At 38.1% G+C, this 22,531-nt stretch overlaps 1 protein-coding gene across 2 annotated transcripts in view; it reads right to left on the reverse strand.

Moving 5' to 3' along the window:
* Nucleotides 1-22,531, reverse strand: part of LOC120082679 (probable cyclic nucleotide-gated ion channel 20, chloroplastic) — a 40,267-nt gene that overhangs the window by 10,832 nt on the left and 6,904 nt on the right. Inside the window, exons 3-9 of one of the 2 annotated variants that reach the window (XM_039037948.1) lie at nucleotides 13,966-14,166; nucleotides 13,498-13,596; nucleotides 12,406-12,633; nucleotides 5,804-5,941; nucleotides 5,240-5,488; nucleotides 2,122-2,382; nucleotides 430-575 (exon numbers count right to left, since the gene is read on the reverse strand). In XM_039037948.1, the coding sequence (XP_038893876.1) occupies nucleotides 430-575; nucleotides 2,122-2,382; nucleotides 5,240-5,488; nucleotides 5,804-5,941; nucleotides 12,406-12,633; nucleotides 13,498-13,596; nucleotides 13,966-14,166 (1,322 nt within the window). The remainder of the gene's footprint in view (nucleotides 1-429; nucleotides 576-2,121; nucleotides 2,383-5,239; nucleotides 5,489-5,803; nucleotides 5,942-12,405; nucleotides 12,634-13,497; nucleotides 13,597-13,965; nucleotides 14,167-22,531) is intronic. The other variant, XM_039037949.1, reaches the window with a different exon arrangement.

Consider the following 22,531-nt stretch of genomic DNA (forward strand, 5'->3'; position numbering starts at 1 on the left):
ATTTGGCTTCAAATGGCTTCTTTGAGGCAAGATTGGGGAAATCTTTCATAATTCTTCTTCTTCAATAATTAATACTAGTTAGAGGCCATTTCTAAACCTCCTTGAACGTCCATGAGGATTCCTTGAGCCCTTTTTAGCATTTTGATGTTTAAGTTTTTTATGATTAAAAAAATCTATCTTGGCCATCTTCTCTACTATTCAATAGAGACAATAATCATATAGTTAACTAATTGTTTTAGGTGATATGAGATTGATATGATAGTTATATGAAATCCGGTAATTGCTGTTGACTTAATCCAGCAAGGTGCAAACCTTCATAGGTTTAGGCTACTTACTTTTACTGTTTCCATCCTACCCAACTTTGAACTCTTACATCCTTCCTTGATAATTCTAAATATTCAGAAAAACAGCCTTACAGCCAATTCTTACCTTCTTCCAAGAGCCTGGAGAAAGTTCTGCATGTTCCCGATGAGAAGAGCAAACAGCAATAGGCCAAGCCCAATAATAGCCATAGTGAAAAGGACTTCATAGACATAATAGCTTGGGACTTGGTTCCCAGCCAGAGTACTGATTTGCTGCATACACAATTGAAACCACAAATGTTAAGGGGTCGTACCTTTATTCATTTTTAAGATTACATTAAAAAGGTTCGAATTTAAAATATAGCCCCCCCGAGTCATTAGCTGATAAATCTTAATTGCTAGCTCATCTTATACAGCTGAGCAGGATAAACTCATGGTGACAACAGGAGGCAATGGTTAGATAGAGAATAGTGAATAATGGTATCGTCCAAGGATTCGGGGCCTTTGATGAAAAACGATATAGAATTGGGGAGAAAGGAAGTACCACTAGATCACTTGCCAAGAAGAGTACATTTGATTATTGATAATCGAGAAAGGAAATATTTCTAGATTGCTTGTCAAGGAGAGTAGCTTTGACTGTAAATAATTGAGGTATCTCTTTCCAGAGGCTTGCTGTGAAATTTATGATGTAATACACTTTTGCATAGAGATCATAAATATGAAATAATAGAAAAAATAGACAATAAACCTAAAAGACAGAAAATTTATTGGGGCTATGGAGTCTAGTTATCAAATAGGCTCGTATCAAATCCAAACTGAAGTCCAGTCAAATCCTAAAGGACATGGGTGCTGCAAGGCTGAACCAAGAAGCACCAAAATAAAAATTCCCACATAGTGAGGCAGGGATGAAAAATGCCCTCTCCACCCCTGATTCATTCCCTGTCCTTGTTAGAAACTGTGGTTTAAAATTTTAGAATAGAGTCACGGATTCCCAGCAGAAAATTTTGGGAGGAACAGGTGTAAGACCTGAAATTCAATTCATATCTAATCTGTGAGTTCTAAAAAAGGTTGAATATAACAAGGATCTATTTGACACATAATTGAAAGTCCATGGTAATACAAACAATCTTGCAAGTTCACTAAACTTCCAATTTAACATTTCAATAACTATAGTAATGAAAAGCTTACAATATAATGATTTAATTAAAGCGGTAATACTAATTATGCTGATGTGACATTTAAAATTTACGTTAACCTCCAACAAGTAGCCTGCTCACCATTAAAAACGAGGGGGGAAAAGTCCTTTCACCTAAACTCTCTAGAGATATTACATAATCACTGTTAACTCATGAGCATCCCTATCGTTTGCAAGTACTCTGTTCAACCCATATACAGACAACTAGAGGAAAATAAATTAATATCATGGAGCGTAACATGTGCATTATCATGTTACATTCAAATAAACTAAAGACAATCAACAAATGGGTTGCACATCCCCATTTTTCAAAGGAATTTTTTAAACTAGTTACAATCATCTAAAGGCATATAATAGAGTACGAATGAGCACGAAGATATGGAATATGTATGAAGCCAGGTTATATATACAAGGAAATCAATAATGCAAATAAAATCTGGATAACCCCCACTGTTCATTGTTCAATAAGATATGGGCACCACGACTTGCAACTTCAAGATGCTGAATGATTTCATAAGGTCAGATTCAAAGAGAATATGTTCATTATTCATTGATGAATCAAACAGAATTCAAAGTATTATAATCAATGTCAAAATTCCAAGGCCAAAATATAGTGAGATATACCTGGAATCCCCAAAATAATGAGTAAGTATATCTCGTGATTATACTATTTTCTGTAGTAAGATTTACAGCCTGAAGGTAGATTCCATAATCAAAACCTTCTTTGGCAAAACATGCTGAAGCATTCTCATTATTTATCCATGAATCCCTCTGTGAATTTGGAATCAGACTCCCAGCTTCATCCCCATGCCCACAATCTATATATTCCAAGCAGCTCAGATTTTTAGTGTCAACGCAGACCTTTCGGAAACATCGATTCACCCCCTGGGATAGCAACATAGAATTATTCAGGACATAAAGGAATAATCATTAGATTTTAAGGAATTTTCAAAGATTATGATGCCATCTCTTGTTATTAACGTTCCTCTATATTTGTTTCCAATCATCCCAATACAAGTGTCTGGTTATTAGATCATTTCCAGTTTACCATGTACAATCACCACCGGCCACCCAAATGAAACCAAAAGAAGAAGAGAGAAGTGTGGTGGATGCAAAAAAACAAAGCCTATATGTTTGAAACCAAACTATATTTTGAATAGGAATTTAAACAAAAGCATAACCGTTGAGAGATTAGGGTACCTTTGCAATTGGAACCGTGTAATCTAGCTATCAGATACTCATAAATAATAAGGGGAAAAGTCCATTTTACTTGAACTTGGGAAAGTCCATCAAGGAATTCTCAATGACATCAAATTGGACTATAGATTTGCATAAGTATTTCAATCATTAACTTAAATTTGAAGAAGTGTTGCAATTTTTAGCTTCTAATAGGCTTTCATTTAACAAAACATTCTTTTTTTAAAAAAAAAACCAACAACAACAACAAAAACAAACAAATAATTTCATGTGTCCAATGAATTATGAAGAGACATAAAAATTGATGGGACTTCAAAGAAAGATGATGCTAGATGATTTTTTTTTTAAATCTTGGAGCAATAGTCTCTTTTTATTCACTTAACGATAAGTTTCATATCTGTTTTCTTAAAGAAAAATGTATTTTTTGTTAAAAATTTTAGGTCTTGGGAGATTTATTCCATATTTTGTCGATATATCTATAAAATTGAAATGTCGATATTTTAATTCTTGATTTCATGTTATTGGGATCCTAATACAATCACATTGCATCTTTTATGCATCTTTAGAAGGTTCTCAAATGGTCTTCTATGGGCTGCTTTTTCTCCTTTGTTTCTGCTCTGCCGGATTTCGGCTTGGATTTTTCCTTAAAGGAGTTTTGTTTCATTGGAGCCTTGTGGTGTCTTAGTGCTGCTGTCCCTAGATCCTTAGTTTCTTAGCTCATTGTTTCTGATTTTCTTTTATATTTTTCTTGGCTGCAATGCTCCTGTTTAAGCTTTTTGTTTTGTTTTGTATTTTTTCCTCTTCTTCTTGTCAATTGTTTTTGAGTTAGTTTCCTGAATATTTCCTTTTCATATTATCAATAAAAAGTTGTTTATTTATTTATTTTACATACGTGATTGTCTGGGCTAACTTATATGTACCTCGACAAATCTCGTGGGACAACCTGTCTGCCTGACCCTACAACATTTGGGTGTCAAAGAAACCCATAGAATTGAAACTTTACCTTGCTTTTAGAATTCAGATTTATTCCATACTTGATTTTCATAGAAATTAGAGAACTGAGACTTTACCTTGCTTTTTGTTCAAATAAGTGAGTGTATGCAGTGGAAGTGAACAAAAGCGCAACACTTGTCTCAGATGTAGAGTTCAAATTAATGAAATGAAAAGTTAATGACGATTGATTGGTGATACAAAGTTTACATGTAAAAATTGGTAGTTTCTCCAAGAAAAAGGTTGTTTAACAATAGGCAACTTTTCATTAACCATCATGGGTTGGCCTAATGTTAAATATCGAGGCATGACCTTGATAAAGGGCTCAAGTGGTCAAGGGTTCAATCCATGGGTTTCTTTAGCACCCAAATGTTGTAAGGTCAGGCAGGTTGTCCCATGAGATTAGTCGAGGTGCATGTAAACTAGCCCAGACTGTCTCACGGATATAAAATAAATAAACAACATTTTATTGATAATATGAAAAGGAAATATTCAGGAGACTAACTCCGAAGCTATTGACAAGAAGAAGAATAGTTGAAAAAACAAAACAAAACAAAAAATTTAAATAGGAGCATTGCAACCAAGAAAAATATAAAAGAAAATCAGAAACAATGAGCTAAGAAACTAAGGATCTGGGAACAGCAGCATTAAGAAACCACAAGGCTCCAACGAAACAAAACTTCTTTAAGGAAAAATCACGAAATCCAGCAGAGCAGAAACAAAGGAGAAAAAGCAGCCCATAGAAGACCATTTGAGAACCTTCTAAAGATGCATAAAAGATGCAATGTGATTGTGTTAGGATTCCAAAAACATGAAACCAAGAATTAAAATATCGAGTCGATATCAATATCGGCATTTCAATTTTACTAATAGATCAACAAAATATCGATATCAACAAATATTTTTGTAATCACGAATTTTATAAAACTTATTTAGATTAATAATTAAGTTGTTTTTACTCCCAAACTAACTTATAGATATTTTTATTAGTATTCTTGTTCATATTGGACTAAATAGATGACATGTTTATGTTTTACAAGCACTAATAAAAGATGTTGGAAATATCTATGGATATTTAATATCGATATCAAACCCTTCGATTTATCGATGTATATTTTCATCCATGCACGAAACAAAAAATAGAACTATATTGCAATTTTCGAAGAGAAATTACAATACCAATAGCCTTTCGAGAAGGTTATCTCTCTCTCCAAGTCCCGCATTAGATAATTTTCAAAATATTCCCCTCCAAGATCCCCAACTCTCCTATTTATAACCAAGTCATCCTTAGTTAATTATATGCCCTTACTAATATCCTACTATTATTCCCAATCCCAACATATTCCCTATAAGTACTCTCACAAATTGCGTTAACTGGAAACTGTGGGAAGAAAATTGAAAATTTGGCTTCAAGAAATCACAGTAAAAATTTGCCACCAATTGTATCCCAACCATTTAACGACTTTAGAGACAACTGCGAGAAAATGGGATACAGTGCACCATTAAAAATTTCGACGACGTGAATGAAGCATATCAAAAGAGATAGGATGTCCACCTGAAGCCCAAGGAGATACCAGAAAGAGCCAACGATATGACCAGCCAACATAAAGGTCAGAAGATTGATGACAAAATTTGCCCATGCTGTCTCAAAAACAAAGCCACTTGGAGACTGGCCAGCAAGAAGAGGTAGAAACCTATACAGTCTGGGAATATATTGAACAGTAACTGCAGTGCGTAATAGATTTTTGGCATAATTTGCTCCAGATGACCCCAAAGACTTTGGCAGGACAAGAAAAATTATAATCTGAGAAAGAAAACGAGAGAGAGTAAGAGACCAAGTTCACTTTTTCCGGTTACTGATACTTCCAGAACAATGACCATCTTGCATAAAATAATAATAATATTGAACCAATTAGCTAATGATTAGTAATGCTTAATTTCTTTATTAAAAAAATCATTCACAGGTCACAAACATATTTGGATATATGTCAAGGACATCTCTGAAATTTTAGAATTCAGAAAACCAGGATATTCTACAAGAACGTGAGATCTCAGAGAAATATGGTTGGGATTAGTTGACATGTATCTGCCTGTGTGAGCCAGGGGATAGGGAGCGTACCTGAGGCAGCGGCAAAACAACAAGCAAATCTATAAAAAAATTTCCTTTAAGGTAATTCATAGCAATTTTCTTTGGATGATCAACCAATTCGCCAGCACCAACAACTCTGGTTTCTGGTGCCACGTAGGCCAACCTAAACTGCATGTGATTAAAGACATCAAAATTTGTAGTTAGGGATTGATCTAGAATACAAAACATTGTACGAAATTGTCAACCTAGCTTGAATTTCTAATTTATCTTGCATCTAATCAGACCTGATTGTTTCTTTATCCAGTGTTTCACTTTCATCCTCTTTTTTGTTCTTTTGTGCTGAACCAGATGAAATACTTACCTTATCATGAACTGATGAACCAAGCTACTTTATATGAGTCTATGAAGTTTAATCTCTATAGGAGATTTAGTTGTAGAACTTTAGATAAGGTTGACATGTTACCATTTTATTTAATGGAAATTTGAAAAAAAATAAATATATCATATTAAGAAGAAAAAAGATCATAGAGAAACACTCTTTTAGCATTTTGTCTACATAGTAAATTGATTGATAAGGTTTAAATAGCATTTTAGTTCCTAAACTTTCAAGTTTGTTCCATTTTTTGGTCCATTAAATTTCGAGTTTATTCTATTTTGGTATCGAACTTTCAAATTCTAGTTCCAAAACTTTAGAAAAGAAGGAAAAAATCTACCCTAGTGTCGTGGGACTTTTCGAGCTATTGGGGCATATTTTGGTGATCTCGATGGCTCATATACAAGTCTAACGTAATCTGCATGGTTTCATGACAACATGTCTCAAATAGATGCTAAGGGGCTTCACTCCCTCAGATCAGTAGCTTTGACCAGCACCTTCACTTTCCGATCATCTTGTTCAGAGACTCAGAATTCTCCGATGGGTTCTTTTCGATCATCTTGTTCATAAACTGATTTACCATAAAGTATGGAAGTAAAAAGTTGCAATGCGAATGGATCCTATTTTTGTGTATGGCATGATTCTGGTAAGTTTTTTGTGGAAGATTTGGAAGTCAACAAGCTACTTCTCCTGTTGAAATCCAGCTAAATTGGTTCGTTGAAAATATACTAGATTTGATTAAGGGATCCTTCTCACGTTTCGTTGTGAGAAATGGCCGTGATGGTTCAGGTGTCACACAATTGTCAAAGTTTTGTGGATCCTCAGGATGGATTATGAGATGTGTGGTTTGGGTCGTTTGGCCATCTTTAGGAGGTAGATATTTTATTCATATTCCTTCCGATGATTCGTTGCAAGGTTGGTATTCTTTTGGTTTATGCTCCTAGAGTTCCAGAAAAGTTTTGAAGATTCGGTTAAGCCTTTAATACCAAGAAGGGAGTCAGCATCAAAAGTTTTGCCATCCCAGGGAGAAAGCTATGTGGGCATTGTGAAGAATTCATGACCATAAAAGCTTTGTTTTCCGGTCGAAGAAACAGGGCTCGGTTCAGAAGCTTTTCCAAGACTGAAACAATAACTCTATATTGGATATTAAAGAATTCTTATGTTTTTCAAGAAGATTTTAATAACTTATGGATAGTTTCCCATTTGTTTGAGTTCAATGCCTAGTCAGAAATAGCCAAAACGCTAAAAAATTTCCTTCATTCTGAGTTTGCAGAAAATGCTTTACTCGAATTGGACCAAGGAGTTTTGGACGACTTGATTGAGAAACCAGGCAAATGGCAGAGGTGTGGATCATTCCATCTAAAGTTTGAAAAGTGAACAAGTTTATGCATAGCCGACCGATGTATTCAAAAGGATATGGAGGATGGATTTCAATCAAGAATCTCCCGTTAGATTATTTGTGTAGGCAAACGTTTGAAGCTATAAGAGCTTATTTTGGAGGACTGGAAGATATTGCAACGGATACTTTAAACCTTCTTAACGTATCCGAAGCCAAAATTCAAGTTAAGAAAAATGTATATGGATTCATGCCATCAACCATAGAAATCGCTGATGAAAAACTATTTTTCTGAATTTCGGAGATATTGAATTAATTGATCCTCCCTCAAGGGTGCAAGGTGACTTATTTTTTAAAGATTTTATTAATCCAATTGATATAGTCCGTTTGAATCAAGTCTTAAAAGATGAAGGAATAGAGTTTGAATCCTTAAATCCCGAATTGAATTTCCTGTTACCTTCACGGTTGTCTATAAATTTTTCAAGAAACCCTTTAGCTTCCAACATAAAGGGGGGCAATATCAAGTTGCAGAAGCCAAAGGATGTGGATCACTTGGATTTAGTTGTTTCAGATTCCGTTTCACAGCCGATGGAGAAGACAACCAGGAATTCATCTACTTCTAATGTGAACGCGGAGCAAAATTTATTGAAGAGTTATAAAACCATTGGTGATACAATTGCTATCCAAAAAAAGACCCCTGATATCCCTTCGAAAGACTTTCAGCCAACCTTTGTCGCCAAGAAAGCCACAGACCCGGTCGTTTCACCTTCCAAATTTAATTGTCCCTTGCCATAAGCTCTCTTGTCCATCTGTATCCCCAACCAATGAAGTTTCGTCCTTAAAGGAGAATGTCGTTGGTTCCTACTTTAATGAAAAGACAATAACTAATTGTGTTATTTTCTCTCTCCTAGAAGTTCAAACGACGGCGTCCCCCATCTTTCAGTAGCCCCCTCTTCATTGCTTCATTGTAATAGTATGGCTGTTCCTTCTTCCCTAGCTCACGTCTCTCAGCCAGTGGAAGCAAAGAAGCGCTCACATTTGTTCAAGCCATATCCCAAGCAGTTCAAACGACGGCGTCCCCCATCTTTCAGTAGCCCCCTCTTCATTGCTTCATTGTAATAGTATGGCTGTTCCTTCTTCCCCAGCCCGCGTCTCTCAGCCAGTGGAAGCAAAGACGCGCTCACATTTGTTCAAGCTGTATCCCAAGCATTTTTCCAGGAAAAAAAAAAAAAAAAAACTTCTTTCCTAAATTCTTGGTCTAAAATGATGAACTCAAATTTGCTTGAGGAATGTTGTGTCAAAATACAAATCCCTGGGCTTATACCCGAAAAGCCTGAAATTCCTTCTTTAAATCATCCTTCTTTTATCTATTCTGACTTTAAAATTCCTGGTCCAAACATTAATTTTGTGAGAGGTCTCCCGGATAGTTTTCCAAGTAATTCTTGTCAAAAAGAGCTAGAAACAGACGAAGAACCAATAGTAAGTGTTAGTAGTGAAGAGCTTGAAAATTCTGAAACAGAGGAAATACGAGAAGAGAAAGAGACAGCTGATGGGTTTGGTTTCAATATTTGTCATTTATTTCAACCAGAGGAAGCTCACTTGAATGGTAAGGATGAAGTCCTTTTTTCTAACCCTTTCAGTAAGGAAGATATTCCCAAGCATCTACATTCAATAATTGAAGCTTGTGATATCATTCTTGGTTGAGCTGCTTATAGTTGTTTTTGAGATTTTGGGGTTGCTATTTTTGTCTTTTCCTCTTTAAAGTTTCTGACGTGAAGCACAAGAGATCATGGAGGTCTTTCTAGCTGGTGGGGGTTTTTTATGTTTGTTTTAAATTTTATTTGAATCTTGGAAGATGCTCCAAATTTTATTCTCTGTTAGAAGGACACTATAAACTTTTGAACGTGTTTGTCAGCCTGATTGATTGGGTTGTTGAGAGTTCTCTGAGGGATTGATTTGAACTCAAACAGCCGCAGAGCAAATGGAACTATATTTGATTGGTTGGATCCTGCGCATTTGTTTTTCCTCTTGAAAGGTATTTCTCAATGGACGGGCACAGCAAGAGAAAGCAACTCGGGAGGTTTTAAAGCAGATTATGTTATTGTGGGTTGGTTTCGTGCTTTGCCTCCTGTTCAAGCCTAAAGTACAGTACTTTGCTAGTAGTTTGGCAGTTTGGTATTTTATTCTTTGGGTGTTGTCTTGAGGGTTGTTCTCCTTTGTCTTTCTTTTTGTCCTTGTTTGGTCCAATTTCTATTTTCTCTTTTCTTTGTTTGTTTCATTGTAATTTGAGCATTAGCCTTCTTTCATTAATTCAGTGAATAAATCTTGTTTCCATTTTGTAAAACTCTTAGGTTTGAGAAAGAATCAGAATACTCTATTCATTCACCAAAAATATGAATATATATGTGTACAAAGGATAGTGTTGAAATGGTGATTTAGCCCTAACGGCGTTTTAGTCTTTTTCTTAGTGTCTACTGTCTAGGGTTTCTCTCAGTTTGGTTATTTATACCTGTCTGTGTTGAGTACTGTGTATTAGAAAATTAAAAGAATAAAAATTCTCCTATTGTGGTTTTTTCCCTGATCTAGAGTTTCCACGTAAATTTGTGTTTGTTTCTTCTCTTCTCTTTTCAATATGGTATCAGAGCATGGCGACGAAGCCCTGGCCATCATTGATGAGAACAAACCAGAGAATCTAACAGAAACCTCCATTGGAACGAAGGGATCCATGAACGCTAAAGTTGCTGCAGCCATAAGAGAAGCCGTCGAGCATTATTTTCACGCCGCTTTGCCTCAACTCCTCAAATCCATGTCTGATCCAACCTCCAGCCAGACCCGACCCGATCCTCAAATCTGTAGCCAGTGGACTCCCTCTGCAGACCCGACCACCGGAGATCCCAGACCCGATCGGCACACGGATCCGGGCTCCTCCACGATGCACGGACCTACGGATTACACAGACCCAATTAGACCAGCGACTGATCGAAGCTTTACTGACTGCGACCCATCTAATTTCCACCATATTTTGCCTCAGATCCCACCAATGCACGAAAAGTCACCAGCCCCAGGAGTTTTTGCACCGCCCAACATCATCGCTCGTGTTTTTTCAGCCGAACTTCAGCCTGGGTTTGCGAGTCAGCCGCCGGCCCTAGCACACGTTCCAGATCATTCATGGATGACCCACTCTTCTCAACTGGTCCAACCGGTTCAACCAAACCAGGTCCAGCCAAACCAGTATGGTCAACCAGTTCCCAGTCCTTCTTTTGGTCCTTCCTCGAGCCAAAATGAAGCTACCTTTTCAGGCATTTATGGGCAAAACCAACCTATGGCAAATTCTGGTGGAACCGTTGGCTTTGAACAGCAGTTGGCAAACTTACAGCAGCAAATATCGGCCCTTAGATCCACGACAAATCCTACAACTGGTTTACATCCACATTCAGACTTCTCTTTATGATTGGAAACACCGGTAAATGCTTACTCTACTTTACCTGTAGCAAATATTATATCTGGTTCTGTGGGAAACTCTGCAGGGATTTCTATTGGTGAGAAACTTAACGGACAAAATTACTTTTCTTGGTCCTAATCGGTAAGAATGGTCCTTGAGGACTCACAAGTTCGGCTATCTAACTGGAGAAATACAAAAACCAAACCCCGGTGATCCCCAGGAACGTATATGGAAAGGAGAGGACTCTCTTCTTCGCTCAATTCTAATAAACAGCATGCAACCCCAGATCGGGAAGCCACTTCTGTACTCTCCGCTCGGGATATTTGGGAAGTTGTCCAAAAGCTCTATTCACAGAGGCAAAATGCCTCACGACTTTATACCTTGAGAAAACTTGTTCATGAGTGCAAACAAGGGACTCTTGACGTAACGTCTTATTTCAATAAATTGTTCCTACTGTGGCAAGAAATGGACTTGTGCCGCAAAGTCGTGTGGAATTGTCCTGTTGACGGAGTTCAGTACTCAAAGATTGAGGAGGCGGACCGGGTGTATGATTTTCTGACTGGCTTAAACNAGTCGGATTTTGGGACAGAGACCAATACCATCTCTAATGGAAGTATGCTCATAGGTCAGATTAGAAAAGGACAGAACCAGTGCTATGAATGGCACTAGCAACAACCACTTAGATTCTGCTGCGTTTGGGGCCAAGTCTTTGGGACCAGAGAGCGACAAACAAAACGAAAAATCCCCACCAATTTATAAGCACTGTAAGAAACCGTGGCACACCAAAGATCAATGCTGGAAGTTACATGGTCACCCACCGAATGGCAAGCGACAACCTGCGAATGATAAGTCAAAAACCGTTCGGGCCCTTGCCAGTGAAACAGGGATGGTACATCATCAGCCACTAGCCAGGTAGAGTCAAGCATGGTTGGAACCAACAATGTCGCACAATCAAGTACTTCTCAGTCCTTTAGCTTCTTGGTTGAAGGGGATGAATAGGGGATTTTGACTCAGGAGCAACGGACCACCTAATTGGATCATCTGGTCAATTCCTCTCTTATTATCCAAGTGCGGGAAACGAGAGAATACAAATTGCAGATGGATCCTTTGCTTCCGTTGCTGGAAAAGGTCACTTATCTCCTATTCATAGTCAACGTCATAAGTTTGTGCGTAGCCTTTCGCTACAAGACGTGCTTTTAACCGAGCAACAGAACCATCAAAATTGACTTTAACTGCAAACACCCATTTGCAACCGATAGCCTTCTTTCCTGCAAGGAGAGAAACTAAATCCCAAGTACAATTATCATCTAAGGCAATCATCTCCTCCACCATTGCGGTACACCAACCAGGATGAGACAAAGCCTCATAAACAGTTTTCGAGATGGATACAAACTCTAAGGATGCAATGAATGAACATGTGGAAGGCGGCAAATGGTTATATGAAACAAAAGATGAAATAGGATGAACACATATACGTTTACCTTTACGAAAAGCAATAGGAAGATCATCACTCGTGTCTGGATCCAATGACGAAGAAGACTCTGGTACAAGGCATGGAACTGAAGGAGGTTGTCGTCGAGTATAGACCTTAACGTGGGTGGAAGAGTAGAGGTAGCCACAGGTAGAGATGAATCAGGAAGAGAATCGAATGGAGAAATAACTGTGTAGACAAGGAAATCATCATCTAATTCCTTATGCTCCCCCTGACTCTTATTCGAAGAGAAAGACGGTGATGAAAAAAATGGGGTATGTTAAAAAAAATGTGATATCAAGAGAGACGGAATATTTATTTAGACTAGGACAATAACACCGATACCCCTTTTGGACACGGGAGTAACCAAGGAAAATATATTTTAAGGACTTTAGATCCAGCTTGGTATGCTGAGGCCGAATATCCCGAACAAAGCAGGTACAACCAAATCCGTTTTGTCCAATTTTTTTCTCTAACTTATTTGATTTGAAAGATATTAGGTACAGATACTCAAAGCTACATCATTAATTTGTTAAAATTAAAGTAAACGTAAGTACCAAAATAGTTATTTTCTGAAAGTTTAAGAACTAAAGTTGACATTTTAAAAGTTCGAAAACTAAAATAGAACAATTTTGAAAGTTCAAAGACCAAAATAAAATAAACTTCTAAGTTTAAGGACTAAAATAGAATTTAAATCATTCAATAATATATATCAAAATGTCATAGTTTCTTATCAACTTAAGCATAGTTTTAGTCAAGGGCTAAAATGTTGGGTTTGAAAACTCAGGGACCAAATGCAACCTAAGTCGAACCTAAGGAACCAAAAGTGCAATTTTTCCTTCTCTTTTTCATGTTTTTCTTTAATTTTTATTCTTTTCTAAAATAACCTTTCATATATAATTGTTAACCTTTTAAGTTTAAATAACTATCTACACAAGTTTGAGTTTGATTTCAGTTTGATCCTTGTCCATGAAATATTTAGCAGTATGGTTGGTACGTATTGCTTCTAACTACTAATAAACAAATATATTACAATCACATGGAATCCACCATAAAATTTTGAACTAGTTAAAATTTGGATGGAAAAAAAATAAACAGCTACCTGGAGAAGCATGTGTAGGAAATAGATAAAATCAGTCATGCTCCGAAAAACCACCAATGTTGTGGTCAAAGGCCAGTCAATAACGATGCACTTATTCTTCTGCACAAGTTACGCAAACAAATTATTATGACTAAATGGTATATGCGACAGTTGAATCATCAGGATTTTTATATTTAAAAAATGTCCATGGACTTCTTAAATAGCATTGAATAATTGACAGAATTTATTAACGTATTGGAGGGGGAAAAAAGTAAATATGAGAATCTCTTTTTCTTTTTTTCTTTTTTTTTTTTCTTTTTTTTTGAAAATCACATATGTGAGGAAGGGGTTTTTAACTCACTCATGCATTTTGTCGAATCACTTGATTCAAATGGATGATTATAGTAAGATATAGCTTGGATTTCATTGCACCAAAGATCGTTTTAGATTTCAATGATTGGAGAAAGAGGAAGAAGAAGAAAACCATACCTCTTGAACAGACAGCAAGAAGAAAAATAATGGGTCCAAGAAGATTGCCACTAAGCAAGCAATGACAAAAAACTTGTTCCATTGCTGTATAACTTTTGCATGAGGATTCATAACTCCAGGAATATATGGAAGCAAGAAGCACCAGAAGGACTGAAACTTCCCCGCCCAACCTTTCCCTCCTCCGTAGAGATCATTATGAAACTGAACAAACAGAATGATTTAACCTAAGGATTGCTCTATTCACATCAAGTTACAAAGCATGTTGTGGGAATGATCTGACCTTGTTTTTTTTTTTTTTAATTAAAACAAAAAAAAAAGAAGAAAAAAGAAAAAAGAAAAGAAAGAAAGAAAGAAAAATCACAGTAGATGATATATTTATCAAATAGCTTAATGTTAAATCACCACTGAATTCCAAATTTTATATTGATAGTAATGGTTAACAGTAAATTTAATATTTCATCAATACTTAAGTACTTAATCCTCCCCTTCAGGACTACTCTATGCATCATATGACCTTGCCTATTTGTGCGCAAGTCTGTAAGCTTTCAGAAAAGCAACGAACTGCAGATATGTACTTACAAAATTTAACTACTTTATGAGATAAAAATAAATAGCATAACTTAAAACTATAAAAAAAAAACAATTAAAAATTACACTCATGTGGTATCTGTAATATATCCTTTTACAGTTATAGAAGAGAATGTTGCTTAAGAAGGATAGGTAACTGTTATAATATGTATTTATATTTTAGTTATGATTAGTTGTCCTTTATTGCAATTTTATGTCTCCTAGATTAGGATTTTTTAGTTGCCTATATATATATGCGTGTGTGTATCTTCAACCCAATTAAATAATAAGATCATTATTCTCTCCAAAAGTATTGAGAACATGGTATCAGAGCAGTCTAGGGTTTAGAATATTCGCTCGACAGCTACGTTAGGGTTTACGCTTCTCACAAGGTTAGGGTTTGAGTTGAGTCATCAAGTTTGAGTGACCTTTTGTCTACACCACCCATCCCAGGAGAAGCACCGTCACTGTCCGCTCCAGTCTGCAGTCGTCAGTCGCCAGGAACGGCCGCCATGAGGTTCACGTGTCGCCACAAAGGTTTTCCTCCATCACCACGTGCCGGTGCATGAGGGCGCGTGGGACCACCGTTCCACATTCCGTCATTTGCATTCTTCTTGGTTCATCTTTTCTGATTATTCTGTGCATTTGGTTCCATTGAAATCTACTCTGTTGTGAGTTATTTGAAAAAATACCTTTTGTGCTTAGGGTTTGTTGCTGTTTTGTTTCAATTTGGAGCTGTTTTGCTCTTTGGTTCATCTTTGATTTCAATTTTGATTTGTTTTTTCCACTCGTGAGATCTACAAACTATTTGTTAGTTCATAATGGATGAAGTGAAGCATATGGTGGTATCTAATGTAATTCCCCTAGAATCGAAGATAACTGAACGTAAGTTAAATAGATCTAATTACTATGATTAGCGTCGGACAATTCAATTTTATTTTCTTAGTATAGATATGAATGACCATGTGACTGAGGAGCCACCAAAACATGATAAGAAAAAGGCTTACCTTCGCGATGATGCTCGACTTTATCTTCAGATTAAGAATTCTATTGAAAGTGAAGTTGTTGGTGTCGAAAATAGCATATTAACCTAGGGGTTTTTCGTAATTTCTTGTTCCCTAAGGCTTCCCATTGTCTATTTATTTGGTCTTTTCTCTTGTACTTTGTGTATCAAACCAATAATAAAAAATAAGTCTCAATTGTGGTTTTTTTCTCCCTATTCTAGGGTTTTCCACGTAAACTGTGTGTTCGTTTCTCGTTTTCTAGTTTCATCATGGTATCAAAGCAATGGGACGAAACCCTAGCCGTCATCGACGAAAATTAACCACAGTCTTCTTCAGCAGTCATCGTGGGGATCAGTGGAGCCGCAAACATCGAGATCACCACAACCGTCTAGGCAGTCGTCGAGTGTTACCTCCAAGTCGCACTGCCTCATCTTATTCCAGCCATCGTTCAGGTCCAACAGCCGTTCGAAGGCCAGCCGAGTCGTCCGTCCCAGATCGGAGCGTCGACCGGTGGCCAGAGTCGTTCGATACTTGAAGCCCAGCCGATCGGAGCCGCTCCTCAACAGACCGCGTCGAGCCAGCTGACGAGTTGTACCCAAAGGTTGCGGCTGGATACTTCCGATCGCAGCTTCCACCTACGCAAACCCTAGTCGATGGACATTTTCAGGTAGTTCCGCTCCCTTCAGTTGCAGCGTCCGGTCGGGGTCTCTAGTCAAGCCGAGCCTAGTAAACCCATCGTTTGTGGGATCCTCGTTTAGTCGCACCGATTTTGTTCCCTCTATCCCTTCAGCTCCTTCCACGCCGGTTGATGTTCGGGGCTGGGCTCCCTCGGCCGACTTCTTCCAACTAGTGACAGTGTCGGTCCCCAGTGAACAGAAAGGTCCAGCTGTGCCAAGCAGCAGCGACGCGACCCAATTCCCTAGCGAGATTCGGCATCGTTTCGCCTATCTCCAACAGCAAATAGCAGACTTCGGAACAGTTCTTGGCACGAACCCATAACCAAAATTCTACTCTGAGAATCCGGTAAACTCTTTCTCTGTTTTACCCAATACGAATTATTTGTCTGGCTCGATGGACAATTCTACAGGATTCATCATTGGAGAAAAGTTGAAAGGCCATAATTATTTTTCTTGGTCACAATCAATCGGAATGGCACTGGAAGGGAGACATAAGTTTGGGTACTTAACGGGGGAGATACCAAAACCTGAACCGGGTGATTCTCAAGAACGTATCTGGAAAGGGGAAGACTCCTTGTTACAGTCAGTTCTTGTTAACAATATGGAAACCTAAATTGGCAGACCATTACTGTATGCTTCAACCGCCAAGGATATTTGGGATGCTGTGCAGAAGCTTTACTAAAAAAGGTAGAATGCGTCTCGACTGTACACTCTACGCAAGCAGGTCCACGAATGCAAACAAGGGACCATGGATGTAACTTCCAATTTTAATAAACTATCCTTGTTATGACAAGAGATGGATCTTTGTTGAGAAATAGTTTGGAATTGTGCACAAGATGGGGCTCAGTATTTGAAGATTGAGGAAGCTGATCGGGTCTATGACTTCTTAGCTGGATTGAACTCTGAATTTGATGTTGTTCAAAGTCGAATATTGGGCCAACGGCCTATACCCTCTCTCATGGAAGTATGTTCAGAAATACGGTTGGAAGAGGACAGATCGAATGCTATGAACAACCCAGTTAGCACTTCAACTGAGGCTGCCATCTTTGCTACAAAATCGTCCGGCTCTGATGGCGATAAGAAACCCACTCTTGTCTGTGAGCACTGCAAAAAACCGTGGCATACAAAAGACCAGTGTTGGAAGCTACATGGACGACCTCCGAACAGTAGATGTCGTCAGTCACATGACAAATCAAACCCTGGACGTGCCCTAGTGAGTGACTCGGCGAATGAGAATCCTCAACATCAACCTCCAGTAGACAATAAGACCAATCTAAGTGCAGTTGAGGTCAATGTCATTGCACAATCAGGTACGATTCAGTCTTTTGGCCTTATTAGCATTAATGGTAAAAAAAAACCCTGGATTGTTGACTCAGGGGCTACAAATCATCTTACTAACTCAACTGATCAATTTCTTTCATACTATCCGAGTGCTGGTAATGAACGGATTAGAATTGCAGATGGGTCGTTTGCCCCTATTGCAGGGAAAGGACATCGTCTCCATTTGAGGGTTTGGTACTGTGTGGTCAATGTTTTTAAATGCCTAAGGCGCCTTAAGGCATAATAGCCCTCTGGAGCCTAGGTGCAAGACGCACAAAAAAACGTGGGTTTTTTTTTTGTGAGGCGCACTATATATAAAAATGTTACATTAAAAAGAGAGAGTATAATTGAAGTAGGAATAAGGAAAAAAAGGGACCCCAAACACAAGAATTTTGCATTTAGGTTTGGTAAACTTGATCCTTTTAGTTAATAAAGAACGAAAACCCTTAATTATTACTATTTTTTAAAAATAATTGAAAAGCCCCAAGGCGTGGGGCTTTGATTCTTGGGGCTTCACAAAAAGCACGCCTAAGGCGTGCCTTATTTTGTGAGCCTTGCTTTTCCAAGGTGAGGCATCAAACCTGTGCCTTGGGCCTAGGTGCGCGCCTAAGAGAGCATTTTAAAACACTGTGCGTGATGTGTTGCACGTTCCTAAGATATCATATAATTTATTGTCTATCAGTAAAATTACAAGAGATCTGAGTTGTCAGACAGTTTTTTCACCCGACTCTATTTTATTTCAGGATCTGAGCTCGGGGACGACGATTGGCACTTCCCGACACGATAGGGGGCTCTACTTCCTGACTGATAATACTTCTTCTAGGAATGTTTAGGGACTAGTCTCGTTTATTTAAATTTTTCTACTTCTGAGAATGACTTTATGTTGTGGCATTTTCGCTTAGAACATCCAAATTTTCAATACATGAAATATTTGTTTCTGCATTTATTTCGCAATATTAATATATCTTCTTTAAACTGTGATGTTTGTATTCGTGTCAAACAAAGTCGTGTCTCCTTCCACTCTCAGCTCTACAAACCGTCCAGACCCTTCACCTTAGTTCATAGTGATGTCTGGGATCCCTCACTAATCACCACCGCACGAAATTCACCCCTCGTGCTCAAAAATGTGTTTTTGTCAGGTATCCTTTCCACCAGCATGGTTATAAGTGTTACCACCCGTCATCTCACAAATATTTTGTTTCCATGAAAATCACCTTTCTTAAAGATCAGCCATCCTTTCCCGTTAGCCATCTTCAGGGGGGACAACTCTAGTGAAGAGACTAACTGGTCCACATATGCAGTTCCCTTAGAGTCATCTCCTATTCCTGAACATGTCGGCCCTGTCCTTCCTATCAACCAGGTCCCATGGATAACATACAATAGGAAAAATCTCAGGAAGGAAACAGCGCCACCTGTCGCATCTCCGGCTTCGGTCCATGAATTAGACCCAGCATCAGGTACGTGTATTCCTAAAATTAATGATATTGATACTTGTGCTGAGACTAACGGTTGCAGAGAGGAAAAAGGCAAAGAAGGTGCTGACAGCACCACCATGGCAGATGGAGAGACAACTGAGAATACTGATCAGGAAACAATTCCGGAAAATGAGAATGATACTAGAGATGGTGATGATATGGGGGGGACCTCTGAAGGTGAAACCCCTGTTGAGCATACGATCAATCACAATGGAAAACTTGACAGGAAGGAAGATCGCGATGCTTCTCTCGATCTCCCTATAGCCCTAAGGAAAGGCACTCGATCATGTACGAAGTACCCTATGCATAGTTACATGACATCACCCAAGTTTAGAGTCTTTACCACCAGTCTAGATACAGGGATGCTACCGAGTAGCATACAAGCTACAATGGAAACTCCTGAATGGAAGGTTGCAGTCATGGAAGAAATGAGGGCACTTGAGAAAAATGGAACGTGGGATCAAGTGATTCAACCCGAAAAGCACAAGGTAGTTGGGTGCAAATGGGTCTTTACTATAAAGTATAAGTCTAATGGAATGATTGACCGATATAAGACTAGGTTGGTTGCCAAAGGCCTTACTCAAACCTTTGGTGTGGATTACTCCGAGACATTCTCCCCCATAACTAAGCTTAATACTATCCGAGTATTACTGTCAGTTGCAGTAAACAAGGATTGGCCTTTTCATCAACTGATGTAAAGAATGTGTTTCTTAATGGAGAACTTCAAGAGGAAGTCTACATGAGTCCTCCCTCCGGTTTTGAGAGTCAATTCAAACACCAGGTGTGCCGACTGAGGAAATCGCTATATGGGTTGAAACAGTCTCCGAGGGCTTGGTTTAACAGATTTACCACCTTTGTCAAAGGACAAGGATATACCCAAGGGTACTCAGATCACACACTATTTACAAAGAAGTCAACTTCAGGGAAGATTGCAGTTCTCATTGTGTATGTCGATGATATTGTGCTTTCTGGTGATGAAGTTGATGAAATTATGAGACAACAAAGATGGCCAAAGAATTCGAGATTAAAGACCTTGGGAAGTTGATATATTTCCTCGGAATGGAAGTAGCTCAATCAAAGGAAAGGATTTCAATGTCCCAACGGAAGTACACTATTGACTTGCTCAAAGAAACATGAATGTCTGGTTGTAAACCTGTTGACACCCCGGTTGAGTATAATTCAAAGTTTAGTAATACAGGTAACAGTGTCCTTGTCAACAAAGAGAGGTATCAGCGATTGGTTGGGAAATTGATCTACTTATCTCACACGAGACCTGATATATCCCATGCAGTTAACGTTGTTAGTCAGTTTATGCAAGCTCCTTATGAGGAACATATGACAGCAGTTGAGCGCATTCTACGATATTTGAAGGGAACCCCTGGTGGTTTGATGTTCAAGAAGTCCGATAAACGTTGCGTTAAAGCTTACACTGATTCTGACTGGGCAGGATCTGTTGTTGATAGAAAGTCAACATCTGGGTATTGCACGTTTGTCTGGGGTAATCTAGTGACTTGGAGAAGCAAAAAACAGGAAGTTGTGGCCAGAAGTAGTGTTGAGGCTGAATATCGAGCCATGAGTTTAGAGATATGTGAAGAAATCTGGTTGATGAAAGTGTTGTCAGATCTTCATCAAGATAGCGAGCTTCCAATGAAACTGTTTTGTGACAATAAGGCAGCAATAAGTATTGCAAATAATTTAGTTCAGCATGACAGAACCAAACATGCTGAGATTGACAGACATTTCATCAAGGAAAGACTGGACAATGGAAGTATATGCATTCCCTATGTTCTTCAAGTCAGCAAGTTGCAGATGTGCTCACAAAGGGATTGCTCAGACAAAGCTTTGATTATTGTGTCAGCAAGTTGGGCCTTATTGATATTTACGCCCCAACTTGAGGGGGAGTGTCAAAAATAGCATATTAACCTAGGGGCTTTTTCGTAATTTCTTGTACCCTAGGGTTTCCCATTGTCTATTTATTTGGTATGTTCTCTTGTACTTTGTGTATCAAACCAATAATAAAAAATAAGTCTCAATCGTGGTTTTTTCTCCCTATTCTAGGGTTTTCCATGTAAACTGTGTGTTCGTTTCTCGTTTTCTATTTTCATCAATTGGTTTAGTAGATCATTGTGATTCTGTGAAGGAACTCTTAGAATTCTTAGAATTTTTATATTCTGGAAAAGAACACGTTCATCGAATGTTTGATGTCTGTATGCAATTCTTTCGAGCTGAACAGAAAGCAAAATTTGTTACAAGTTACTTTATGAGACTTAAGAAGACAGCTGCCAAATTTGCTTTACTATTGCCGTTTAGCCCCAATGTCAAAGTTCAACAAGCTCAGGGAGAAAAGATGGCTGTTATGATATTTTTTAGTGGACTTTTACCTGAGTTTGAAATGGCTAAAACACAGATTCTTTCTGATTCTGAAATTCGGTCATTAGAGGAAGCCTTCAGTCGTGTTATTCGTATTGAGAGTTCTCAATCCGATTCGCCTGTTTCTCAACCTAATAGTGCTCTTATGAGTAAGAATGATAATAACTCCCAGGGTACTTCAGGGATGACTAACAATTTTCAAAAGTCTAGTTATGATAATTGAATATCAGATTCTCTAGAGATCGTCCGTCACTATTGTTGTAAGCCAAGACATCTAAAACACGATTGTCGAAAGTTGTTGTATAAGACTCAATGATCTCAACATGCTCAGATAGCTTCCACCAATGATATTGCTGAGAAGTTTGTTAGCATCTCTGATGACGACTTTGCTAAATTTCAAGTATTCCAGGAATTCTTGCAAGCATCTTCTTCATCAAATCCTATTGCCACCATTGTCGAGATAAGTAATACGAAATGTCTTCTTACATCATCTACCAAATGGGTTATAGACTCTGGTGCCACCGCTCATATGACAAGTAATTCTAACTTATTTTCTATGCCTTTGTCCCCTGTTTCATCTCTGTCTGTCACTTTGGCAGATGGATCAACCTCCTCTGTTCTTGGATCCAACACCATTCCTCTCACTCCATCACTTTCTTTGTCCTTTTTGTATTACATTTGCCTCAATTGTCTTTTAATTTAATTTCTATTAGTCATCTTACTTGTGACCTTAATTGTTTTGTCTCTNGGTTATTGCTTGTTTTAGGATCATATGACGGAGAAGATTATTGGTAGAAGACATGAGTCAAGGGGCCTTTACATTTTTTACCACTAGATACCTAAAGTTGTGGCTTGCTCTGGAGTTACATCCCGTTTGAAGTTCATTGTCGTTTAGGTCATCCATCATTGTTCGTGTTGAAGAAACTTTATCTAGAATTTCGTTCCTCGTCGTCTTTGAATTGTGATTCGTGTCAGTTTTCTAAATTTCATCGTCTTAGTTCTAGTTCTAGAGTTCATAAACGAGCTAGTGCTCCTTTTGAGTTAGTTCATTCTAATATTGGGTCTTTGTCCAGTCGTGTCCCAAACAAGTTTTCGTTACTTTGTTACTTTTGTTGATGATTATTCTCGTGTGACTTGATTATATTTAATGAAA

Source organism: Benincasa hispida, chromosome 8 (genome assembly GCF_009727055.1).
Source record: "Benincasa hispida cultivar B227 chromosome 8, ASM972705v1, whole genome shotgun sequence".
NCBI classification, from domain to species: domain Eukaryota; kingdom Viridiplantae; phylum Streptophyta; class Magnoliopsida; order Cucurbitales; family Cucurbitaceae; genus Benincasa; species Benincasa hispida.